The sequence below is a fragment of the Dasypus novemcinctus genome, chromosome 11 (genome assembly GCF_030445035.2).
Source record: "Dasypus novemcinctus isolate mDasNov1 chromosome 11, mDasNov1.1.hap2, whole genome shotgun sequence".
Taxonomy (NCBI): domain Eukaryota; kingdom Metazoa; phylum Chordata; class Mammalia; order Cingulata; family Dasypodidae; genus Dasypus; species Dasypus novemcinctus.
The window spans coordinates 73,512,252-73,532,493 of NC_080683.1; the positions used below are offsets into that span (position 1 = coordinate 73,512,252).

Consider the following 20,242-nt stretch of genomic DNA (forward strand, 5'->3'; position numbering starts at 1 on the left):
TAGCCAAATAAAAATACAAGTCAAATGATTTTGAGTGGTTTTCCTTGGCTCTTGAAAAGTCAACAGATGCTACTGATACTGTTCACTTGTCTGTGAGCAGTCAGTGCCAAGTTTTAAGCGCCTGAAGAGTTAGCCTCTATAGTCTGTGTAGAACAATTATATGTAAGAGAATTTTATAAGAAATTGAGAAAACATGAATTCAGTACAACCTGAAGTAGAATCTGCTAAGATGTGTTACACTGAATAGTGGTAAAAACAAGTGTGGAGCAGAGAAAGGATTAGTTGGTCAAATTTTAAAAGCTTGTGAAAGTAAAGAATTTAAAGTCTGGTTATTTACTGTATTATTCATCAACAGGTATTTTATGGAACATATTTGATTCTACCTTGTGTTATTCAACCTGTAGTGTCAATTAGCTACACTAACTGATGATAGTTAAATCTGTGAGGGCAAATTGAAGCTGAATATTTTTATATAGAAGTTGAATATCCTGATTTTCCCTACCACACAGAAGTTCATTGGATTAACAACTGTAGTCGTAGTGCAATTTTTTGACTCAGGGATGATAATGAAATTTTTCTGAGCAATAAGAAATGCCCTCAAACATTATTACCAAGCACTGAATGATTTTAGAAATTAGCTTTTGATGCAGACTTCATAACCTTTTTAATGAATTCAACCAAAAATTACAAGGCAAAAAAAGAGTGTTTATATATTAAACATTCTTAAGTAAAATCATTTCCACAACACTGAATCACAAGTAACGTCACTCTGCTTTATACACTTCCTTTAATGTCTAAAGGTAAAACAAGAAGCAAGACCTCTATTCCCACATGAATTTGCAGCAGATATTCTTTCTGAGCTCAAACTGCAGTTCCAATAGCAGTTTTTGGACCTCGATGCAAGTGCAAAAGAAATTTTCAAAATCAATTTTAACTGCAACTGCCTCTACCTATCAATTGGAAGTGATTAATCTGTAATGTAGTAGTATACTCAAAGGCAAGTATATCAAGAGCAGAAGAAACTAATAGAATTCTATCAATTATTGTAATTTGCATTTTGCCAATGAAACTTTGATTAAAATTTGTTTTCTCTCTTGTTATATATGTACTATATAACATCCTCAATTTTACCTCTTAGGCCAGAAAATCTAAATTACTTACTATCTGGCTCTTTACAGAAAGTTTGCTGACCTTTGCTTTTGCACCAGAAGCCACCCCCAGACATTTAAAAGCATAGGCTGAATGAATTTCTCCGAAAACCAGATGGTATGGGTTTCTATCCTGGCTCTGCTACATGATGATGAGTAAGTACCTTAAACTTAGTTTCCTCCTCTGTGAATGGGAGTAGTAATGATTCCTCTCTCATAGAGTCCCATGAATAGAATGGTATTTAAAATGTTTACCTACATTTGTGAATGAAAAAAAATTCCAAGTACATGAAGATGATGATGAAAGACAAAGGAGCCCTTTTCCAAATGGCCTTTTCTTTCACTAAGAGAAGGTAAAGTGGGGGCATACCATGGGACAATTCTCATGCAGATGATTGTGTATGTGGAACAGAGACTGCACGAGTTTTTAATATTTTAAATTTCACAATATTACATTCTTTATTCTTGCAAACAACGGAGTACTACTACTAATTTATAAGGTATTTTAAAAATTTGACATTTTATATGTTTTAACTCAACAATACATTCTTATTCACTCAATAAATATTTACTCAGTATCTACTCTTTGCCATGTATACAAATTCACCAGCTTAAGAACTTGGGGCGGGGGTGGGGGTGGGGGTGGAATCTTTAATAAATGTGCTGTTGAAAATACCCTACAGATACATACTAACTGTGCTAATTTCTAAATTCAATGTGCTTTTTAAAAGCATGCATACATCTTATAACAAGAAATTCTAGAGTAGTGCCTGTGGTGTTCAACAAAACTTCTGTGATGATGAAAATGTTCTAAATCTGAGCTGTCCAATATGATAACCACTAGCCCAAGGGACTAATGACTTCTTCTGGCTAATGGAACTATTGTTGTTAATGCAACATGTGACTGCTGAACACAGGAGCTACCACAACCGAGGAACTGAATTTTTTATTAAATTTAAGTGAATTAGAATTAAAATATCTACATGTGATCAGTGGTTACCATATTGGACAGCACAATTCTACAGGACCCCTTTGGGACAGGCAAAGTTTGGGAGACAACGTTTAGCCTTGAGGGGCAAAATGAATTTTGTAACACACAGCACATAATATTAGTTTGCTATTCAAAATAGCCCTGCTTTTTCATGTAACAAAATGCTTTGTCTACTTTCTTAGTAGCATAACTAAATCAGTTCACTTATAAAGAATGTTAGATTGCTTTTTCATTTTTTTTTTCCCACTGTAGCTGATTTCTACTTATTAAATTTGCTAGAGGACAGGAAAAAAATATAAATAGAATCCATGTAGAATTCAGAAGACTTAAACCTTCAGCAAATTTCTAAGCATGTGCATAGCAGTTGGAAATCTATTTAGTTTAGTAGTTTACCTCTTGTTCTTGATTATGCCTGTATTTTTACACTGGTATTATTCAATAGTGAAATAGGTAAATGTGAAAAAACTAAAAAATTTTCAGGTTGAATAGTTATTGTAAATTAACTCTTAATGGATATATTCTTTAAAAAATAAGTGTTTCATCTTTTATACCAGTTAAAACACCAATATAAGGAAGAATCACAGACAAATTTTTCTGGATTGTAAAGTTTTTTCTTCTGTTTTAGTTTTTGGAGGATAAGCTGACATAGCACAATATGACATAATCGAATACACTGAGAGGAAAGGATAAACTGACATAGCACAATATGACATAATCTAATACACTGAAAGGAAGCCTGTTTTGAGTGGTTCTCTTATACATTTTAAGCTATAAAACAATAAGCATTTGACACCAATGCACGAAAAAATCAGGTAACTCCCTTTTCTTCGTTTCTGCCACAAATTTATTTAGATGAACTTAATGTAGCATTAAAGATATACTACAAGACAGCATACTACTTTAATCAAAAAGAAAAAGAAACACATATCTTTCAAAAAATGCATCAGCTAAAAATAATATCACAAGATGGAAAGACAAGTCTTTCTCCAACTAGCTCTGACAGTTTTATACATACCACACAAAATACTGACCAGGTCATAAATGAGGCATTCAATATTTTTTGCATGGAGGTGTGAAAAACTAACTTTATTTTTGCATAAATATTATGATACTTTATTGTGCAAAGCATTCCTTTAAAAATAAGTTATGTTTCCTTATTACTCTTTTATTAATTGTATAATTACTGACTAAAGAATGTCACTGATTAATATAAGTAAAAAAAATACCAGCTACTCACATCTTCTTGAAGACAAATGATTGCCATATTTTGTGAAAACATTAGTTTACATTTTTACTTGATTTATTAGACAATTTCATAATTTTGCTTTAAAATCTATAAATGTCTAAATCCTCACCATTATAAAAACGAAACTAAACAAGTCAAGAGGCAAAACACCCCAAAACAAAACCCCACAAAGCATATTGATTTTATTACACAATATATATTAAGTCACTGAGTAAAACTCTTTTTTATGAACACTTTTGGAAAGCTAGCACTCAGTTCTAGCACAGCTTTGTTATCAATCTCTGAGCAGAAGGACACGTCAAGTAAGGAGAGATCTTTACAAGATTCCAGGAGTTTTCTCAGAGATGCCGGACTTACCATTCTTGTTCCTGTTTGAAATATAAAACCAAATAAAACACCTTAAAGTCTAACATTTAAAAACATAATGTCCTAATTTAGAGTTCCTTTATTACTTATTGTTTAGAATACACTTAAATTATCACTTAAAAATTACAAACATTTTTAAATAAAAGATTTTCTATTGAAATGGTTCTGTAAAAAAATTTTTTTAAAAGCTTAATTATGCCCAGCAGTTTGGCATTTAGGACCTGGATCTTGTCAACACTACCAACTACCTTCATTCCCACCTCCTACCCCTTCAAATCAGCTCCTTCAGACCTGTGTAATTCTGTTACCCTGCCTCAAAGCTGTTTTCACCTCTCATTTTCCTTAGCCATGGGTCAAATCAGGCAGCAATGCTTGCCAACGATTCAATCTTTAATCCCATGCAATGCAATTAATGAGTAACTACCCTGTAGAGTCTGTGTTAGGCACTAGGGATGCAAAGATGAGTAAAACACTAAGGAAGTCACTCACCAGCACTGAAAGCAAATAACTACAATACAATTTGATAACTGCAACTGGTGGGTATAAAATGGTACAAAAGGAAGACAGATGATGATTATATTCTATTTAACCCATGTTAAATCTGAAGTGCTTATGGGATATTCAGTTGGACACTAAATTATATAAATTATGGAATGCACTGATACATGGCAGGCACTTAAAAATACCAAATATTACTTGATTCTAAGATGTCATCTGTTGTCAAATGTACCTGACTTTACACCTTTTCTGGGAAGAAACAATCACAATTATGTTACATATATGCATCTACTCAGAGGGGCTTTAAGAGATCTGAAAATTTTAACCTATGCCTTTTTTCTCTGAGAAATCCTTCATGGGCTCCAGAAGCTGTATCTGTGATAGGACCCAAATCTCATCAATCCAGATTCCTGGGGATTCAGATTCATGGAATCCTTTGGTGGTCACAGAGCCCTTGAACTAGAGACTGTAAAGCTGTGTTGGGGTTGTTACTTGGTCAGATGTACACAGAAAAGTAGAGATGGCCAGGAAGATGAGAAAAAGAACAAGGCAAACTCAAAAAGGAGAAGCAGATGTAACAGTCTTTTTGAGCGTACAGAAGGGTGGGGGTAGGAGGTAGGGGAGTTCCTGAACATGCAGAGCAGGAAAGGAAGGACAAAGAATAAAATAGCTTTCTTGCTTTTTCATTGTTTCCCAGTCACCCTGGACGACTGACCAGAGCGTTTACCCACAGGATCTGAGAGATATACCTGTATCTTCATAATAATTCTTTTTCTTTTGCTCAAGTTATCTCAAGTGGGCTTCTATTACATGCAATCTGAGAACTTCAACTAAGACACTTAGCTATGGTGGTGTTTTTCACCTAGGATTGTGACTGTTTTCTTTTTGCCATCCTGCCCATTAGTCTTGAGTTTCCTGATAAACTAGGAGTTCACTAAAGCCTAAGAGACTGCCAGGGAAAGACGGTGGAGATTTAAAAAGGAACAAGGCTAGGGTCCCCTATCCTATGCTTTCAGAGTACTTTGCACTGTTACCAGCACTTATCCACTTACACAGTTATGTTTTTAGAGTCTACTGCTCCTACAGGACAGGGGCCATATCTATCTTGTTCACTGCTATATCTCCAGTGCTTAAAACAATGCCTGGCACACTACATGTTCAATAAATGTGTAAGGAGCAAAAGAATTAATGGATGGATGGTTAGTTTCACCTGGTTTGGAATCCTCATTACATGGTTACTGTAGCAAATCTCTATGATTTTGAGAGAGATCTTTCTTCTCCTGTCACTTGTTTCCAAATCAATCTCCCTAAAATAGGGTTCTGAATATATTACCCCCTAATTAAAACCCTATAATGATACGTCCTTGTTCATTTTTGTGCAGATTACTCATCCTGGTGTTAAAACTCTCCATGAAAGTCCTTATTACACTGCTATTTTAAGACTAATAAGATTACCAATTCTCAAAAGATAATCTGTATTTTTAGCGCCTGTGCTTGTTTTATCCTTCTCCTTCTGCCTAAAATGCCTGCCTTGTCCTGTTTCTTAGTCACCTTTCAAGAATCTCTTTCAATTATCTATTAACCTTCAAAATAAAGCTCTCCCTTTATCTCTACTCATGTATGTTCTCTCTTTTCTTTGAGCCCCATCAAAATGGACTTGCCTCTAGCTTGCACAACTATCTCTATACTTATTTCACTCCTTACTAGGTTATAAACTCTTTGAAGGCAGGGATCTTAACTTTATACTGAGGATGAATCAATATATATTTTCATCATAAAGCAGGCATGCCACTTAAAACTCATATGTTCTGGTCATAAAATGACAAAAAAAAAAAAAAGACTCATCCTGGCTTAACAAGAATCCTTGGAAAAACAGGATTCTAACACTTATGGATGAAAGGAAAATTTTTTTAAAAACCAACAAAAATATTGAATAAGGACAATATAACATAGTGCTTAGGAGCATAGACTCTAGTTTGAGTCTGGATTCCACCATTACTAATTGTGAGACCCTGGGCAAATCTCTTCACCTGTCTGAGCCTCAGTTTCCTCATCTGTAGCTCTATGGTTATTAATAGTAACTTACCTCTAACTCCCTCATTTTACTGTTGCAAGAATTAAATCAAGTATATAATATATCACAATATATATCACATAGTACATCTGCTTCTAACATTATAATTAATAATTATTGGTTATAATTGATACTATTGCTTACTATGCTCTTTATATTTGAAATACGAAGTTCATGCATATTTGCATGATGGCTGTCTTTTATCTTTAATTAGTGATGACACAGTACATAACAGAACTTTCTTGCTCTTATGCTTATGAAAGTTACAAATGTTTTAAAAAGGAAGCCATTATACTTATTAATGTTTCCTTTATGCCTCTATAAAGTAATCTGTACATTTAACGTGCCAAAGTTAGGCCACTTGACAAACAACCCATTGTTCATCACAAATGGACATTAGTTTTATTATCAGTTTTGATGGCTTCTTTATGGTTCTTAACAACTTTTTTCAGACACCAGTTACTATTTGTAACTAGTATATGATGCTTTTTGGGGGGCTGGGGGAGGGGCTGTCAAACAGGTTTTAACCAACAATAGCACCATCCTCTGAACTGAAGCCAGGGGTGATCCATTTGAAAAGGCCCTTGCCACCTTTCTTCATTCTCCCTGTGAATTCATGACTTTTTCTTGAACTTTTCAAAAATACTTCTCTTATGAAAGATCTAGGATAATTCAAGGTGTGGTGGGAAGAATGAGTGGGAAGGAAAAGCTACGAGGTAAGTGGTAGTAGTGTGGGGAAAAGAAGAGTACTGACCTTGGAAACCTGGCTCTGCCACTTACTAACTCTTGTGACCCTGTGTATTTCTGAATCTTGGTGTCCTCATCTATGAAAGGACAATAATATAAAACTGCCAGGGCTGTGGAGAGTAATTAAAATATAACATAGGTGCAACTTAGCCTAAGTGTGCATATAATAAGTACTCAAGAATTTCTGCTTAAAAGTATATTGAATAAATAATATCCAAGTACATAAGCAGTATCCATGAATGTAACATAAATTTAGACGATGGAGAGATTTTTAACTGAAACCATAGACACAGGTATCAAATGCTTAAAAAACTGTAAAGAGGAGTGGATCAGCTCAAGTGCTTGAATGCCTGCTTCCCATGTACAAGGTACCAGGTTTAATCCCCGGTAGCTCCTAAAAACAAAAAACAAACAAACAAAACAAAATGAAAAACCAGCTTTTGTTGGGGTGCAGATGTAGCTCAGTGGTTGAGCACCTGCTTCCCATGTATGAGGTCCTGGGTTCAAACTCCAGTACCTCCAAAAAAAGGCAGGAAAGGATGGAGGAGAAGCACTTTATGTACTATTAGCACTTCATGGACCAATCTATTAGTACTAATAGATTACCAGAGGACACACTGCAAGTGTTTGTGAGTTCACAAAGTACCAAGTATGCGGGCAGTTTTAATTGTGGCAAGGCTAGTACCTCAGACTAAAGTAAAAAGTAACAAAATATCATAGGGTTTATTGCTGATGAAAGTACTAAGGACACAAAGAATCCCAGAAGTGGCAAGAATTATTTTAGTACATCTGCCTTAGAGTAGAACTATTCTTAAAAAACTAAGATTATCAGGGATGGGTTTTTCACAATATTCCTTAATCAAGAATTTAAAAACAAAACTTTTCTCTAATCTAACCTGAATTCTTTATACAAATGTACTACTTCTTTTCTGTCCTTAATAAAAACGAAGAACATAGCTCATGTAAATTCTCACTCTTCTCACCAGACCAAGAATTGAGGTTATGTGGCGCTTCCTGATAGCCTCAACGATAATATTCTGTTATTGTCTTCACTGCTGAGAACAAGTTCAGACATTTTCAATTGACTACCACTGTAATCAGCATTGAAAATTGGTGGTGGCAGTGTATCAAGTCCTATTTTACTTAGGTGCATATATAATTTCTCCCTCTCTCCCTCCCTCCATATCAAACCAAGTGGTCTTCTGAGATGAAAATTCTTATTTGATCCAGAAAGGTTTTTATTTGTTTTCTTTTGCGAAATATCTGAAATCAGTTTTTGTATCAAGGAAATGGGATTTAAAACTAATGTTGATATTGCATCCTTACCTAATATGTCCAGTTGCCGTAATCTGATACAATTGCATGCCAGTTCTTCAATGTCTGTGTCACACACAGACCTGTTAGCTGTAAGAAAGAGTTTCTGCAAGTTTGGAAGCTGGCGTGCAAGTCTGATGAAGCATCCGGTGCTGCTCTGCAAAGTGGGGCACCACCCGAGGTCGAGCTCCTCCAGAAGCTGACACCCAGAAGCCAGTTCTGCTATCCCGTTCTCAGTAATATTCTTACATCTCCACAGGTCCAGGGTCCGCAGATTTTTACACTTTGCTCCTATCATGCTGGCTATCACATCATAGTCTTCAATCTGGAAATCAAGCAATTCCAATCTTTTATATTTTATGCTCAGAAATGCAACTGTTAATAGCCAGTTAGAACATTCTTAATAATCTCTTATTGTTTGCTTACATGTAAACATACCCATTCTCTTTAATGCAGATCTGCCCACACATGCTTACAGATCTGCCATTGTTTCATAAAAGAACAAAAGTAATTACTTACTTAGAAACCCACTTAACAGAACTCCAAACAGAGGATGTCGATGACTTAAATGCCAAAGCAGCCAGAGATTTTCTGTCTCTCTTGAAAAATTTAAGGATTATGTGTTGCTCTTTAATGCCTCCCATTTTGACCTCGCTGCTGCTACTTGCTGAAAGGACATAGTTTCTTCTATTTTATATGTGATCAATACATTTTGGTGGGTACAGAAGATCTCCCTGATCAAGATGCATACTTTGGTAGGCTCTAAAACACTATGTGGAAATGCTAATAGTATAAATAAGGATACTAGTTTAGGGTTAAATGAGGCATTTGGGGATAGCATATGAAATATCAAAATAATTTAAATTATGTTAATTATTGTCAGTTATTGGTGGGGTCCAATAACTTACTTCATGCTCACAGGACAAGCCTCTACTTATCAAGGATTAAGCATTTCAGTTCTTGGACTTTATTGCTTTAATAGTGTTTCTTTAAATAGGTTCTTTTAAGAGGTTTGATTTTGTTTAAAACAGTTGTCAAAATTATTACTAGTCAAAAGGAAACAAAATAGCAAACATTTCCTTTGATTATTTACTTTCTTCTTTTCATTTGTTTATTCATTTGTTCAATAAATATTTATACACCTACTATATGCCAGCACCTCTCTAGATCCTGGGAACAGCAGTGAACAAAAAAACATAAACTTTGCTCACATATTTTGAGGAAAGACATACTAACAAATAAATGAGCAAAATAAACTCAGAGAGTGAGACAGGGTGTGAAAATAAACCAGTGTTGTGAGAGCAGTTAGAGTGGCAAGAGTTGAGAGGTGGTGAATTAAACTATCCAGGGAAAGATTCTCTGAGGACATGACAAATAAGCTGAGAACTGAATAAAAAGTTCACGAGAAGCTATGGAGGCAGAGGCAAAGCAAATGCAAAGGCCTCCGAGAGGGAGTGAGTCTGGTGCATTCAAGGAGCAAAAACAGACTATGGTCCAAGGGCTGTGAGGGAGAGGACTAGGCTATGAGGGCACAGAGTTAAGCAAGGCTAGGCCACTTAGGCCATCGAAGTAGTCCGAGTGCTTATTTTAAGTACTACAAGAAGTCAAAGGAGGATTTTAAGCAAAGGAGTGGTATGATATGATTTGCATGAAAACAAAAACAAAAATCTGGCTGCTGTCTTGACAGTGGACTAAGGTGGGTGAGAACGGAGGTGGAAGCCCAGTCAAGATGCTTGCAGTAGTTCAAAGGAGAGATGAATGGGCCTCGGATTAGGATGGTAGCCGTGGAACTGGAGAAATGAACAGATTTGGGAAAATATTTTTAAGTCAGAACCAAAGAGTTATGGATTAGATATAATGGTGATGGAAAGGGTGTAATCAATGGTGACTTCCAAGTTTTTGGTCTTCAGCAACCGTGTGTATGTAGTGGAATCATGCAGAAGACGAAAAGCAGGTTGGGTGAATATAACTATCTCCTTAAGTTAGTATAACTGAACAACAAAAGATTGTAGTTTTGATAATTAGTTCAGCCAATTACCTTTTTTAGAAAGAAGAAATTAAAAAAAAAAAAACCTTTCTGAAACCCATGATTTTGATGGTATTACATTTGTATCAGGACAATCTCAGTGGCATATGGACTAATGTCTATCAGCATACTATTCAGTGTGAAATTCATTCAATAGTTCTTTGCTGTGAAATGTTCATAGCATTATTTAACACACAAGGTGCAAAGACGTTTAGGGCTGGACAAATAAGAATCAAACCAATACTTATTACTGGATTAAATGCAACATACCATACTAATTACAACCCTCTTCTGAATTACACTGAATTACACACGTGCTGTCGCATGTGCAAGTTCTCCAACTTAAATTAGGAATTTAGATCAGTATCCCTTATTTTTAAGTTTTCACAAATAGCATCTGCCAACCAAAAACCCACTCCCACTCACAAAGCAAGCAGAGCTGCCTTCTTATCCAATGCATGTGAGAGGAAACACAGAAAATTATCCATTCCATACTAAGGCACCAACTCTTTTTTTCCTAAGAGATTAGACTTTTTTTCCATTTACTTTCTTATTCCTTTTCACTAATTGAAAAATATGATATCATAGAGGAACTGTCACCAAGAAGTTAGATGGCTTGACCAGGTTCATACAATTAGTAGGAAACTTAAGATGATGTAAGCTAGGTCTTACAATTCCTTAACTTTGCCAACTTAAAATTATTCAAGCAGCACTACACAAAAGAAATATAGTACAAATGACACATGATTTTATATTTTCTTAGTTATGTTTTAAAAGTAAAAGGGAAGGTAAAGTTAGTTTTAATATTTTATTCGACCAAACACATCCATAACATTATCATTTCAACATGTTATCAAAAGAAAAAATATTGAAATATTTTATCTTTTTATGGAATGAAGCCTTCAAAATATGGTGTATATTTCACACTGGTATCACATCATAATTTGGACAAGCCACATTTCAAGTTCTCAATATCTGCATGTGGCTAATAGTTTGCACATTGGATGATACATACTTGGAAGCTAAAATATTGTTGGCCTTGATAATTATGTATGCTCTTTACTTTTCTTTCTCTCATTCTACCAATGGGTCATTTTATTCCCCCTCTTCCTAGGACTAACAGGATTGAATTAGAAAAGAAATACAAAACTCAATAATTATCTTTGTTTATATAAAGAGAAATAAAACCTCATTTTATTTATACCACAGACATTTGGGTTTTTCTATATCACTGACAGGTGAATCTAATTCTAACCAATATAACTTGCCTACAAATTTGTTAAAAGATTTGGTGGAAGAGAAAGTTAAAACCAGTAGTTAAAGCAAACTTCTGATAACTTCGGAGTTATATAATCTATTCTTTTACTGCCTTCTATTATCATGGATAATAAAATAAAATTTTAAACCAAAGAAATGACCAGTTATTCAATTTTCTAAGGAAAGGAAAAATGAAAATTTCCAGAGTTCTACCAAAAATGTTTATGGCACTGACAATACCACCTAGGTTTTGTTACTGGTGAGGTATTACTCTTTAGAAGTTCTTGTCATTGTAAATCTATCAAACTGATTATGTGTGGCACTAAGATTAACTTCAGGAAAAAAGTGTGGCATATCTAATTCAGTATCTACATTATTATATTCAATATAGAAAAAATATGCATTAGGAAAACTCTCAGTGAAGACATGCAAAGTCAACACAGTGCTCTATTTATTCATACATCTTCCATAGAAATAATAAATCTGAAAATGACTATTATTTTAATAGTCAAAATGAAAAAATATCAAATGAGTCATCCTGCCTTTTGGTCAAATTGAAATGATATTATGTTATCAACTAAGAGCTGTCTGTTCTACTATCCTGGTGAAACCTGGACCTGTTCTGAAGTAAGAACAATATTTCTATGACAAGTAAGGAGTGACTTTAGTGGGAGTAACAGTAAATTCACAATGTTTTTGAATATCATTTTCCATACCTTAAAACTTCATTTTCTGGGGAATAAATGTCAATGGTAACAATATTTTATTAGTAACTACTTCAACTTAAAAATAGCACATTTTTCTAAAGTAGCATTTCCCATTGTATTACATAATGATAGGTAGAATATAGAAAAATGGGTTCAGTAGTCAGATAAGGTTGGACAAAAACACTGGTTTAAGCAAAGGTAAATGGCTTTCTTTGTTGTAGGACATACCATAGTAAAACTCCAAGAAAATGAGATAGTTGCATCATTTTCTAATTTTGATTAGGAATCTCCCCTACCACCCTAACCCTTTAATTGATATACTTCAGGACTTAAGTTCCACGGGTCAACTTTGGAAACTGCTGACTTAAAGTCAAAAGACATATAATACTGGGAATGGGTGTAGCTCAAGGGTTTGAGTGCCTGCGTTCCATATATGAGGTTCATGGGTTCAATCCCCAGTACCTCCTTAAAAAAATACATTTAATTCAAACTATAAATATATACAAAATCCTAACTATGAAGAGTTCATGGTCAGAAGCCTGCTTTTCTACGGCATGTTGCTCCAGTTTAAGGAGGATAAAAAGACAGAATAAGGGAACACCTTCTTAAAACTAAACTTAGTCCTTGCCAATCTAAAGAGGGCAGTCTAGCTATATGCAAAGATCCAAGTGGCAGTAACTGGCTGGTGTGTTGTCACATGATCTGCCATCCAGTTTCAATGGCCCAACTCAGAAGAGCCACTAGAAGAACCAATAGAAATCTGTGAAATAGCTTGAGGAGTAAACAGCAGTAAGGAGAACCTAATGCTGAGTCAGTGGGCTCCCAAGATTGTTTCCAGAGTCTGGAATTGGCATAAGCCTATACTTGGGGCTTAAACTGGTCTAACCACCAGGATTAAAGATGGACACAGAGATGAATATGTCATTATAAAAGGTCTTTGTAGCCTATGGCTACTAAATCTTGGGGTAGTTCTAAAGTCATTGCTGAGCTCCAAAAGATTTCAAATATATCGTTTCTAGGTCATGGACCTTGACTGTTGATTCTAAGCATTTATCCTGATGATCAGGATAAATGCTTAGGAATCTTGTAACCATTTTGCTTCACTCAGGTCCTCCTCCTAAGTGGCTGCAAAACTGGAATGACTTGAGGATCTCCTAAATATATGTCTTGTGGGTAGGGAAGTGAAAAGGAATGAAATCATTCAGAAGCACTTATATTGGGAGAAGCATTTCTGGTAAGCACTGACCTACCTCCCTCCTCTCCCCGCCCCCATACATACTCTTACACTATGAGTTCTAGTGTCCCTTGAAGTCTTAGTATTATTTATAACCTATGTAATTTAGATTTAACTCACTACATTAAATCTTTCAGGGATATGTAATATCATAATTTTAATTATGGAAAGGACTTTAGAATATTATCTAATTCAATAGTCCCTAAACTTTTGGATTTTACAAATGAATAAAATTTCAAAAAAGACTGAGTTCCAATACAGGTTGGCCATCTTTTTATTTTGCCCAGAGGATAGTAAATAAACATAAAGGCAAATAAATAAAATAAGCCTATTACCATCATTTCCAGGAAATAATCTCAGAGTTTAGCTTTATGAAAATTTGGGTAAAGAAACCCAGATACGTAAATAACTTGGTGGGAGATAACATCTGACTTGAGGCAGAACCAAACTCTTTCCACCAGATTACATTTCTTTCCTTGTTCTTGGAGATAAATGTCAATGCGTCAGACATACTCTCCAACGTAAGAAAAATGTTCAAAAATGGGGTACAAAACAATAAACCATAAATCTGAAAAAATGTGGGTGTAAGTGGGTGGGGTGGGTCAGAGTAGGGAACATAAAACTGACACATGGGAAGAAAGAGAGAACAAGAGACTGCATCTACATAGAGAATTTTCAAATACTCACCATTACACAACTACCCAAACTGAGGTGCTGAAGTTCTGAACAGAAGTTCAAAATGCTGAGAAGGGCTGTTTGCTGCCATCAGGGACCACATCAGAGGCAAATATTGAAAGTAAAAAGAAGTGAGACAAAGAGAAGAGGTCAATTAGACATTAAAGGCTGTCAGAGCTTTTCCTGAAATACAGCTCAAACCTAGGGTACAGACACCACAAATGCCATTTAATGAGTCCCCAGGTGCTCCAACCATTGATTGGTTTGGAGTCAAGGTAATCATTACTAGTCTCTATGTAAGTGCACTTTGTATATGGTTTGGCATACCTGAAGATACTTATTTTTTCCTATGACTGCTGAGTTCATTTTCCAATGATAAACAATTTGAAAGTCTGGTTAGGACTGAAAAATAAGCTAGGCTAACTCCACACCCAGCCCCTACAAAACAAAGCAAAACAACAAACCACCACACAGATGACACTCCTGAAGAACAGCGGCAGCTCTGACATTCACTGGTCAGCTGCGGCCTGATGGAACTGCCAATAGAGTCTCCTCAAATCAGGACTGAGCTGGTGACTTTAATGTCAAAGGAGTCTCTTTGCTGACAAGGATACCAACAACCATTGAGCACCTGTCACTAGCAACATGCTGACTGAAACATACATAACATGTATTTTCTAGTCATGTTCCTGCCATTTAAGCCAACCATCCTGTGCAATAAAAACAGTTTCACTATTAAAGAAACCCAAAAATATGCTAGCCTGCTATATAATTAACATCTAAAATATCTTTAGTCATAGTTTTACTTGGTGAAATGACTGCCATGAAAAACTGTAAAAACAATAAAACACTAGTTTGTCTTTTATAAATTAAGGAACATCATATTCAAACTTACATGGCATGAGGTCTTTCTAAACATTTGAACTGAATCACACCTAACAAAATTAGGATGGTTATAAAGCCTGCTTAGCCTATTTCAAGTTTTCAGAAACTAAAAAATATCACTGGGGTGATGGTGTTAAGAATGTCAATTACAATACAAAATATCTAGTCAAACCCTATACAGGATTCTCAGGGAGAAGATAAAGTAACAAAGTAGTTCAGATAAAATAATTTACTTAAAAGTAAAATAATAGTTAAAACAGTCTCAAGAAGGATACAAGACTTAAGTCTAAGTTTTATTGTTTCACTTTAAGCATTTCTTTAAAATTTAAGCAAAAAAATTTATATTGACTTTATGCTTAGGTTTCAATGTAACATAACATTTATGAGACAATCCCATGTAGTTCTCAGAATGTTAATATTAAAAAAGGGTTTATGAAGATAAATTAATTTTGAGGTTCTCCATAATACTTAACCACTTTAGCTTAATAACATGTGGGGAAATGACATTAAGTTGGTTTTTAGATTTTCCCATGAGTAAGATCTAGAATATATTAGAGAGGATTTTTAGAAAGAATCCATTTATCCTTTTGGGTAAGAAACTTTGAATTAAAAAAATATATATATAAAAATTTCATGAAACCATGAAATGTATTTGGTAATTTATTTTACATTATTTACTCTGAAGTATCTCAAATATGCAGACAAGTATAGAGCCCAGGGTAATGAATATCCAAGTACCTGCCACTCAGCTTTATCTTAACATTCTGTCCTCTCTGTTTAAACCTTTCTATTTGCATATACCGCCGCCATTTTCATACTTCCTCAAAGGTAACCTTTAACATAGACTTAGTGTTTTTAAAACATGCCTGAAAATTACATTTATAATTTTGTTTATAATTAATTTTGCATCTGTCAATTTTGTTTTACATGTTGTTTGTATAAAAGGTACTATAATGTGAATATACTTCTGCATCTTCCTCAGCAGTGTTTTGCTGATCTAGAGCGCCTAGTTCATTGATTTTAATGATATAATATTCCATTGTATAAATAATTCACAGTATGCATTCTCATCTGATGGATATTTAGGTTGCTTATGATTTTCACTATTACAGTGTTAAAATAAGCATTCTTATACATGCTTCCTTATATATTTATGGGAAAATATTTCTCTAGAGCATATCCTTTCCACACACATCTTCAACTATTTTAGATTTTATAAAACAGCTCTCGAGAAGTTGTATCAATTTACTCTCCTACTAATTGTGTAAGAGTGTTTGAGTCCCCATATATTTGCCAACCTATAGTCTTTTTAGCCTTTTTAACATCTGCTTAACTCATGGGTATAATGCTTTAATTTGCAGTAACATCATTACTAGTGAGGTTGAGGAACTTTTCATGTGTTTTTTGACCACTCATATCCTCTGTTCCGTGAATTGCTTGATCCTATCCTTTGCTAACTTTTCCACTGGGTTGGTTCTCTCTTCCATCTTGATTTGTAGGAATTCTTTATTAATGTTGGATATCAATCAGTATTAATCCGTTATACCCATTAGAAATATCTTCTTTCAACCTGAGACTTGACTTTTCACTTTAACAGGATCCTCTGAGATGTGAACACAACATTTTAATAGTCACAATGAATATTTTTTCCTTCATGTTTATTCTGTTGCCTTTCCTTATACTTTTTAAAGTAACAGTTTTAAAGCTTTTATATTTTGTACTTAAGCTTTTAACTCAACTGGAATTGATTTTATATATGGTAGGATATCAAATTTCATTTTTCCATAGGGACAACCCCTTACCTGTCCCATTTCAATTTACTGAAGACTGTACCCTATCTGCTGATTTGTGAAGCTTTTGCCATATACTGAGTTTGCAAATATGTAAGAGCCTCTCTCTGTGTCATTTTGTTTCACTGGTCTATTTGCCATTCCCTACGCCAATATTTGAGTCTTGATTATTGTAGTTTATAGGAAGTCTTAAAATCTGGTAGGCCAAGAACCTCCTCATTATCTTCAAAATTGTGTCTTAGCTTTTCTTGACCCTTTGCACTTCCATGTGGATTTTAGGATCAAATTAAAGATTTTAGTTTTATCTATATATTTTAAAAATATAAAAAGATTAGTTTGTCTTCATGATTACCAATTTACTGGCATTTAATCAAACCTATGTCACAATTGTTTCTTATATCTGATACCTTCTTACTGATATTTCTACTTGTTGAAGAATATTTTTAGTTCTTTTAGTGAATGTCTAGGGATGGTAAGATTTTAATAAAAGTATTTATTGAGTACTTCTGTAAGTTCTTTATATATATTAACTTATTTAATCCTCACAAAAACCTAATCACTCATTCATTCATTCAACTAATATTTATTGAGTGCCTACTATGTGACACTATTCTAGGCACTTGGGATATATCCATAAAAATAGAACAGATAACCTATAAGGTAGGCATCAGCATTCTCATTTATAAATGAAGAAATTGAGTCTCAGAAAGTTAAAATGACTTATTTGGCTTTATATATACACTCAATCTTACAAGAAAATTTAGCCAAGTATACAACTTTAGGAAGACAGGGATTTTCTTTCAACACTTTGAAGATAATACTTCACTGCCTACTAGCCTCTATTGCTTTGATAATGTCTATTGCCAGTCTAATCATATTCTTTTTATCATTAATATTCTGTATGTTTATGTATGAATGATATATTTCAATAAATTAAATAAAGATATTCTGTACCTGAGTCACAATGTGTCAAGATGAAGATTTACTTTTACTTATTCTATTTGATATCCTGAGTACACATTTGATTTGAAAACTCCTGTCTTCCTTCAATTCTTGACAATTCTCTCATCAAATATTGCTTCTCTATCATTGCTTTCCTTTCCGTCTTTGGGAACAGCTATTAAATGATGTTGGAGTGTCCCAAGTTCTTAGAACAGTGCCTGTAGTAGTTAAAGTATATGTGCACAAATACATTTAGGCTTCTCCGTCCAGAGGTGGTATTCAATTCACCTCCCCATTAGTGTGTGCTGGTCTCAGGTGCTTCTAACCAATAAAAGTGATGGTATGTAACTTCTGTTATCAGGCTATAAAGACTGTGGCTTCCATTTTGGTTATGTTTTTTCTCCTGGATCACTCATTTGGGGTAAAACAGCTGTTATGTCATGAAGACATTCAGGTAGCAAATGGAGAGGTCCATGTAGCAAGAAGAGGAAGCTTCTGGCCAATAGCTAGAGAACTCTGCCAATAGCCATGTGAGTTCAAAATCAGATCTCCTTAAACTGGAGCCTTGAGATGACTGTAGCTGCAGATGACAACTTGACTGGACCTCATGAGAAACTCTGAGAAAATCACCCATATAAGCCACTCCTGGATTGCTGACCCACAGAAACTGTGCAAGATAATAAACGCAGGTTGTTTTAAGCCACCAAGTTTTAGGGTAATTGCTATGCAGCAACAGATAAGAAATATAGTGCATGACACATAGTAGATACTCCATAAATATTTATGAAGGAAGGAATAGGGCTGTTGTAAGCATTAAATGAATTAATATACCTATATAATAGAATCATATATAGAACTTACAGCAGCACCTGACATTTGTAGCTCTTACAAATTTGAATAAATTCCTCAAAATTCTCTTCCAACTTACTAATTCTTTTTGACTGTGTTAAATTTGGAACTTATCCATTTATTGAAAATTTTAAATTCTAATAACTAGAATTTATTTCCTAGGTTTCAAATTGGTCCTTTTTCACAAATACTTGTTCTTATTTGATTTTAGACTATACTGTTCCAAAATTACTTGTTCATTTTAAAAAGATGCCCTCATTTACTTTAAAAAAAAAAAATTATTTATTTCTCTCCCCTTCCCTGCCCTCCCCCCGCCCCAGATGTCTGCTTTCTGTGTCCATTTGCTGTGTGTTCTTCTGTGTCTGCTTGTATTCTTGTCAGCGGCACCAGGAATCTGTGTCTCTTTTTGTTGCATCATCTAGCTGTGTCAGCTCTCCATGTGTGCGGCACCACTCCTGGGCAGGCTGCACTTTTTTTGCATGGGGCAGCTCTCCTAATGGGGCGCATTCCTTGAGCGTGAGGCTCCCCTATGCCGGGGACACCCCTGTATGGCACAGCACTCCTTGAGTGCATCAGCCTGCGCATGGGCCAGCATCACCCAGGAGGCCCTGGGTTTGAACCCTGGACCTCCCATGTGGTACGCGGATGCTCTATGCATTGAGCCAAATCTGCTTCCCTTCATTTACCTTTTGAATGCCCTACCTCCACATCCTTTGCCTAACATGGTCTTGTATGTTGCCTCCAATCTAGAACCAAGACTTCTATTGAAAGTGGAGAGGTCCTGCTCTCCAATCATACTGGGACTGCAGAACCGGTAGGAGGCTTGGCTCAGTTCTAGCCATGAGGATGGGTCAATGCCATCTTTCAAAAATCCACGCTTTCTAAAATTCATGGTCCACGGTAGCAGTGTGACAAGGTTTGTCCCCAGCTTCCTACCAAGCAATCTGATCTCCTACTTGGCTGAGATTCTTTTAGGAATAAGTGATGGACTTTCTTGAATTTAGGGTTCAGTTCTAATTCCAAAGGCAGTATTCTTTCCATTAAACTGCCTATTTGCCTACATATTATCTTTTTTTAAAAAATATTTATTTATTTTATTTCTTTCCCCTCCCCCCCCACCCCAGTTGTCTGTTCTCTGTGTCTATTTTTGCTGCGTGTTCTTCTTTGTCCACTTCTGTTGTTGTCAGCGGCATGGGAATCTCTGTTTCTTTTTGTTGCATCATCTTGTTGTGTCAGCTCTCCGTGTGTGCAGTGCCATTCCTGAGCAGGCTGCACTTTCTTTTGTACTGGGCGGCTCTCCTTACGGGGCACACTCCTTGCGCGTGGGGCTCCCCTATGCAGGGGACACCCCTGCGTGGCAGGGCACTCCTTGCGCACATCAGCACTGCACATGGGCCAGCTCCACAGGGGTCAAAGAGGCCTGGGGTTTGAACCGCGGACCTCCCATGTGGTAGACGGACGACCTAACCACTGGGCCCAGTTCATTTCCCCAT

At 35.4% G+C, this 20,242-nt stretch overlaps 1 protein-coding gene across 2 annotated transcripts in view; it reads right to left on the reverse strand.

The window, feature by feature from the left end:
• Positions 1–2,728: 2,728 nt before the first annotated feature.
• Positions 2,729–20,242, reverse strand: part of FBXL4 (F-box and leucine rich repeat protein 4) — a 93,603-nt gene continuing 76,089 nt past the window's right edge. For both annotated transcript variants that reach the window (XM_012527310.4, XM_004463785.4), the window contains exons 7-9: positions 14,296–14,367; positions 8,397–8,709; positions 2,729–3,753 (exon numbers count right to left, since the gene is read on the reverse strand). In XM_012527310.4, the coding sequence (XP_012382764.1) occupies positions 3,590–3,753; positions 8,397–8,709; positions 14,296–14,367 (549 nt within the window). In that variant the 3' untranslated portion in view covers positions 2,729–3,589. The remainder of the gene's footprint in view (positions 3,754–8,396; positions 8,710–14,295; positions 14,368–20,242) is intronic.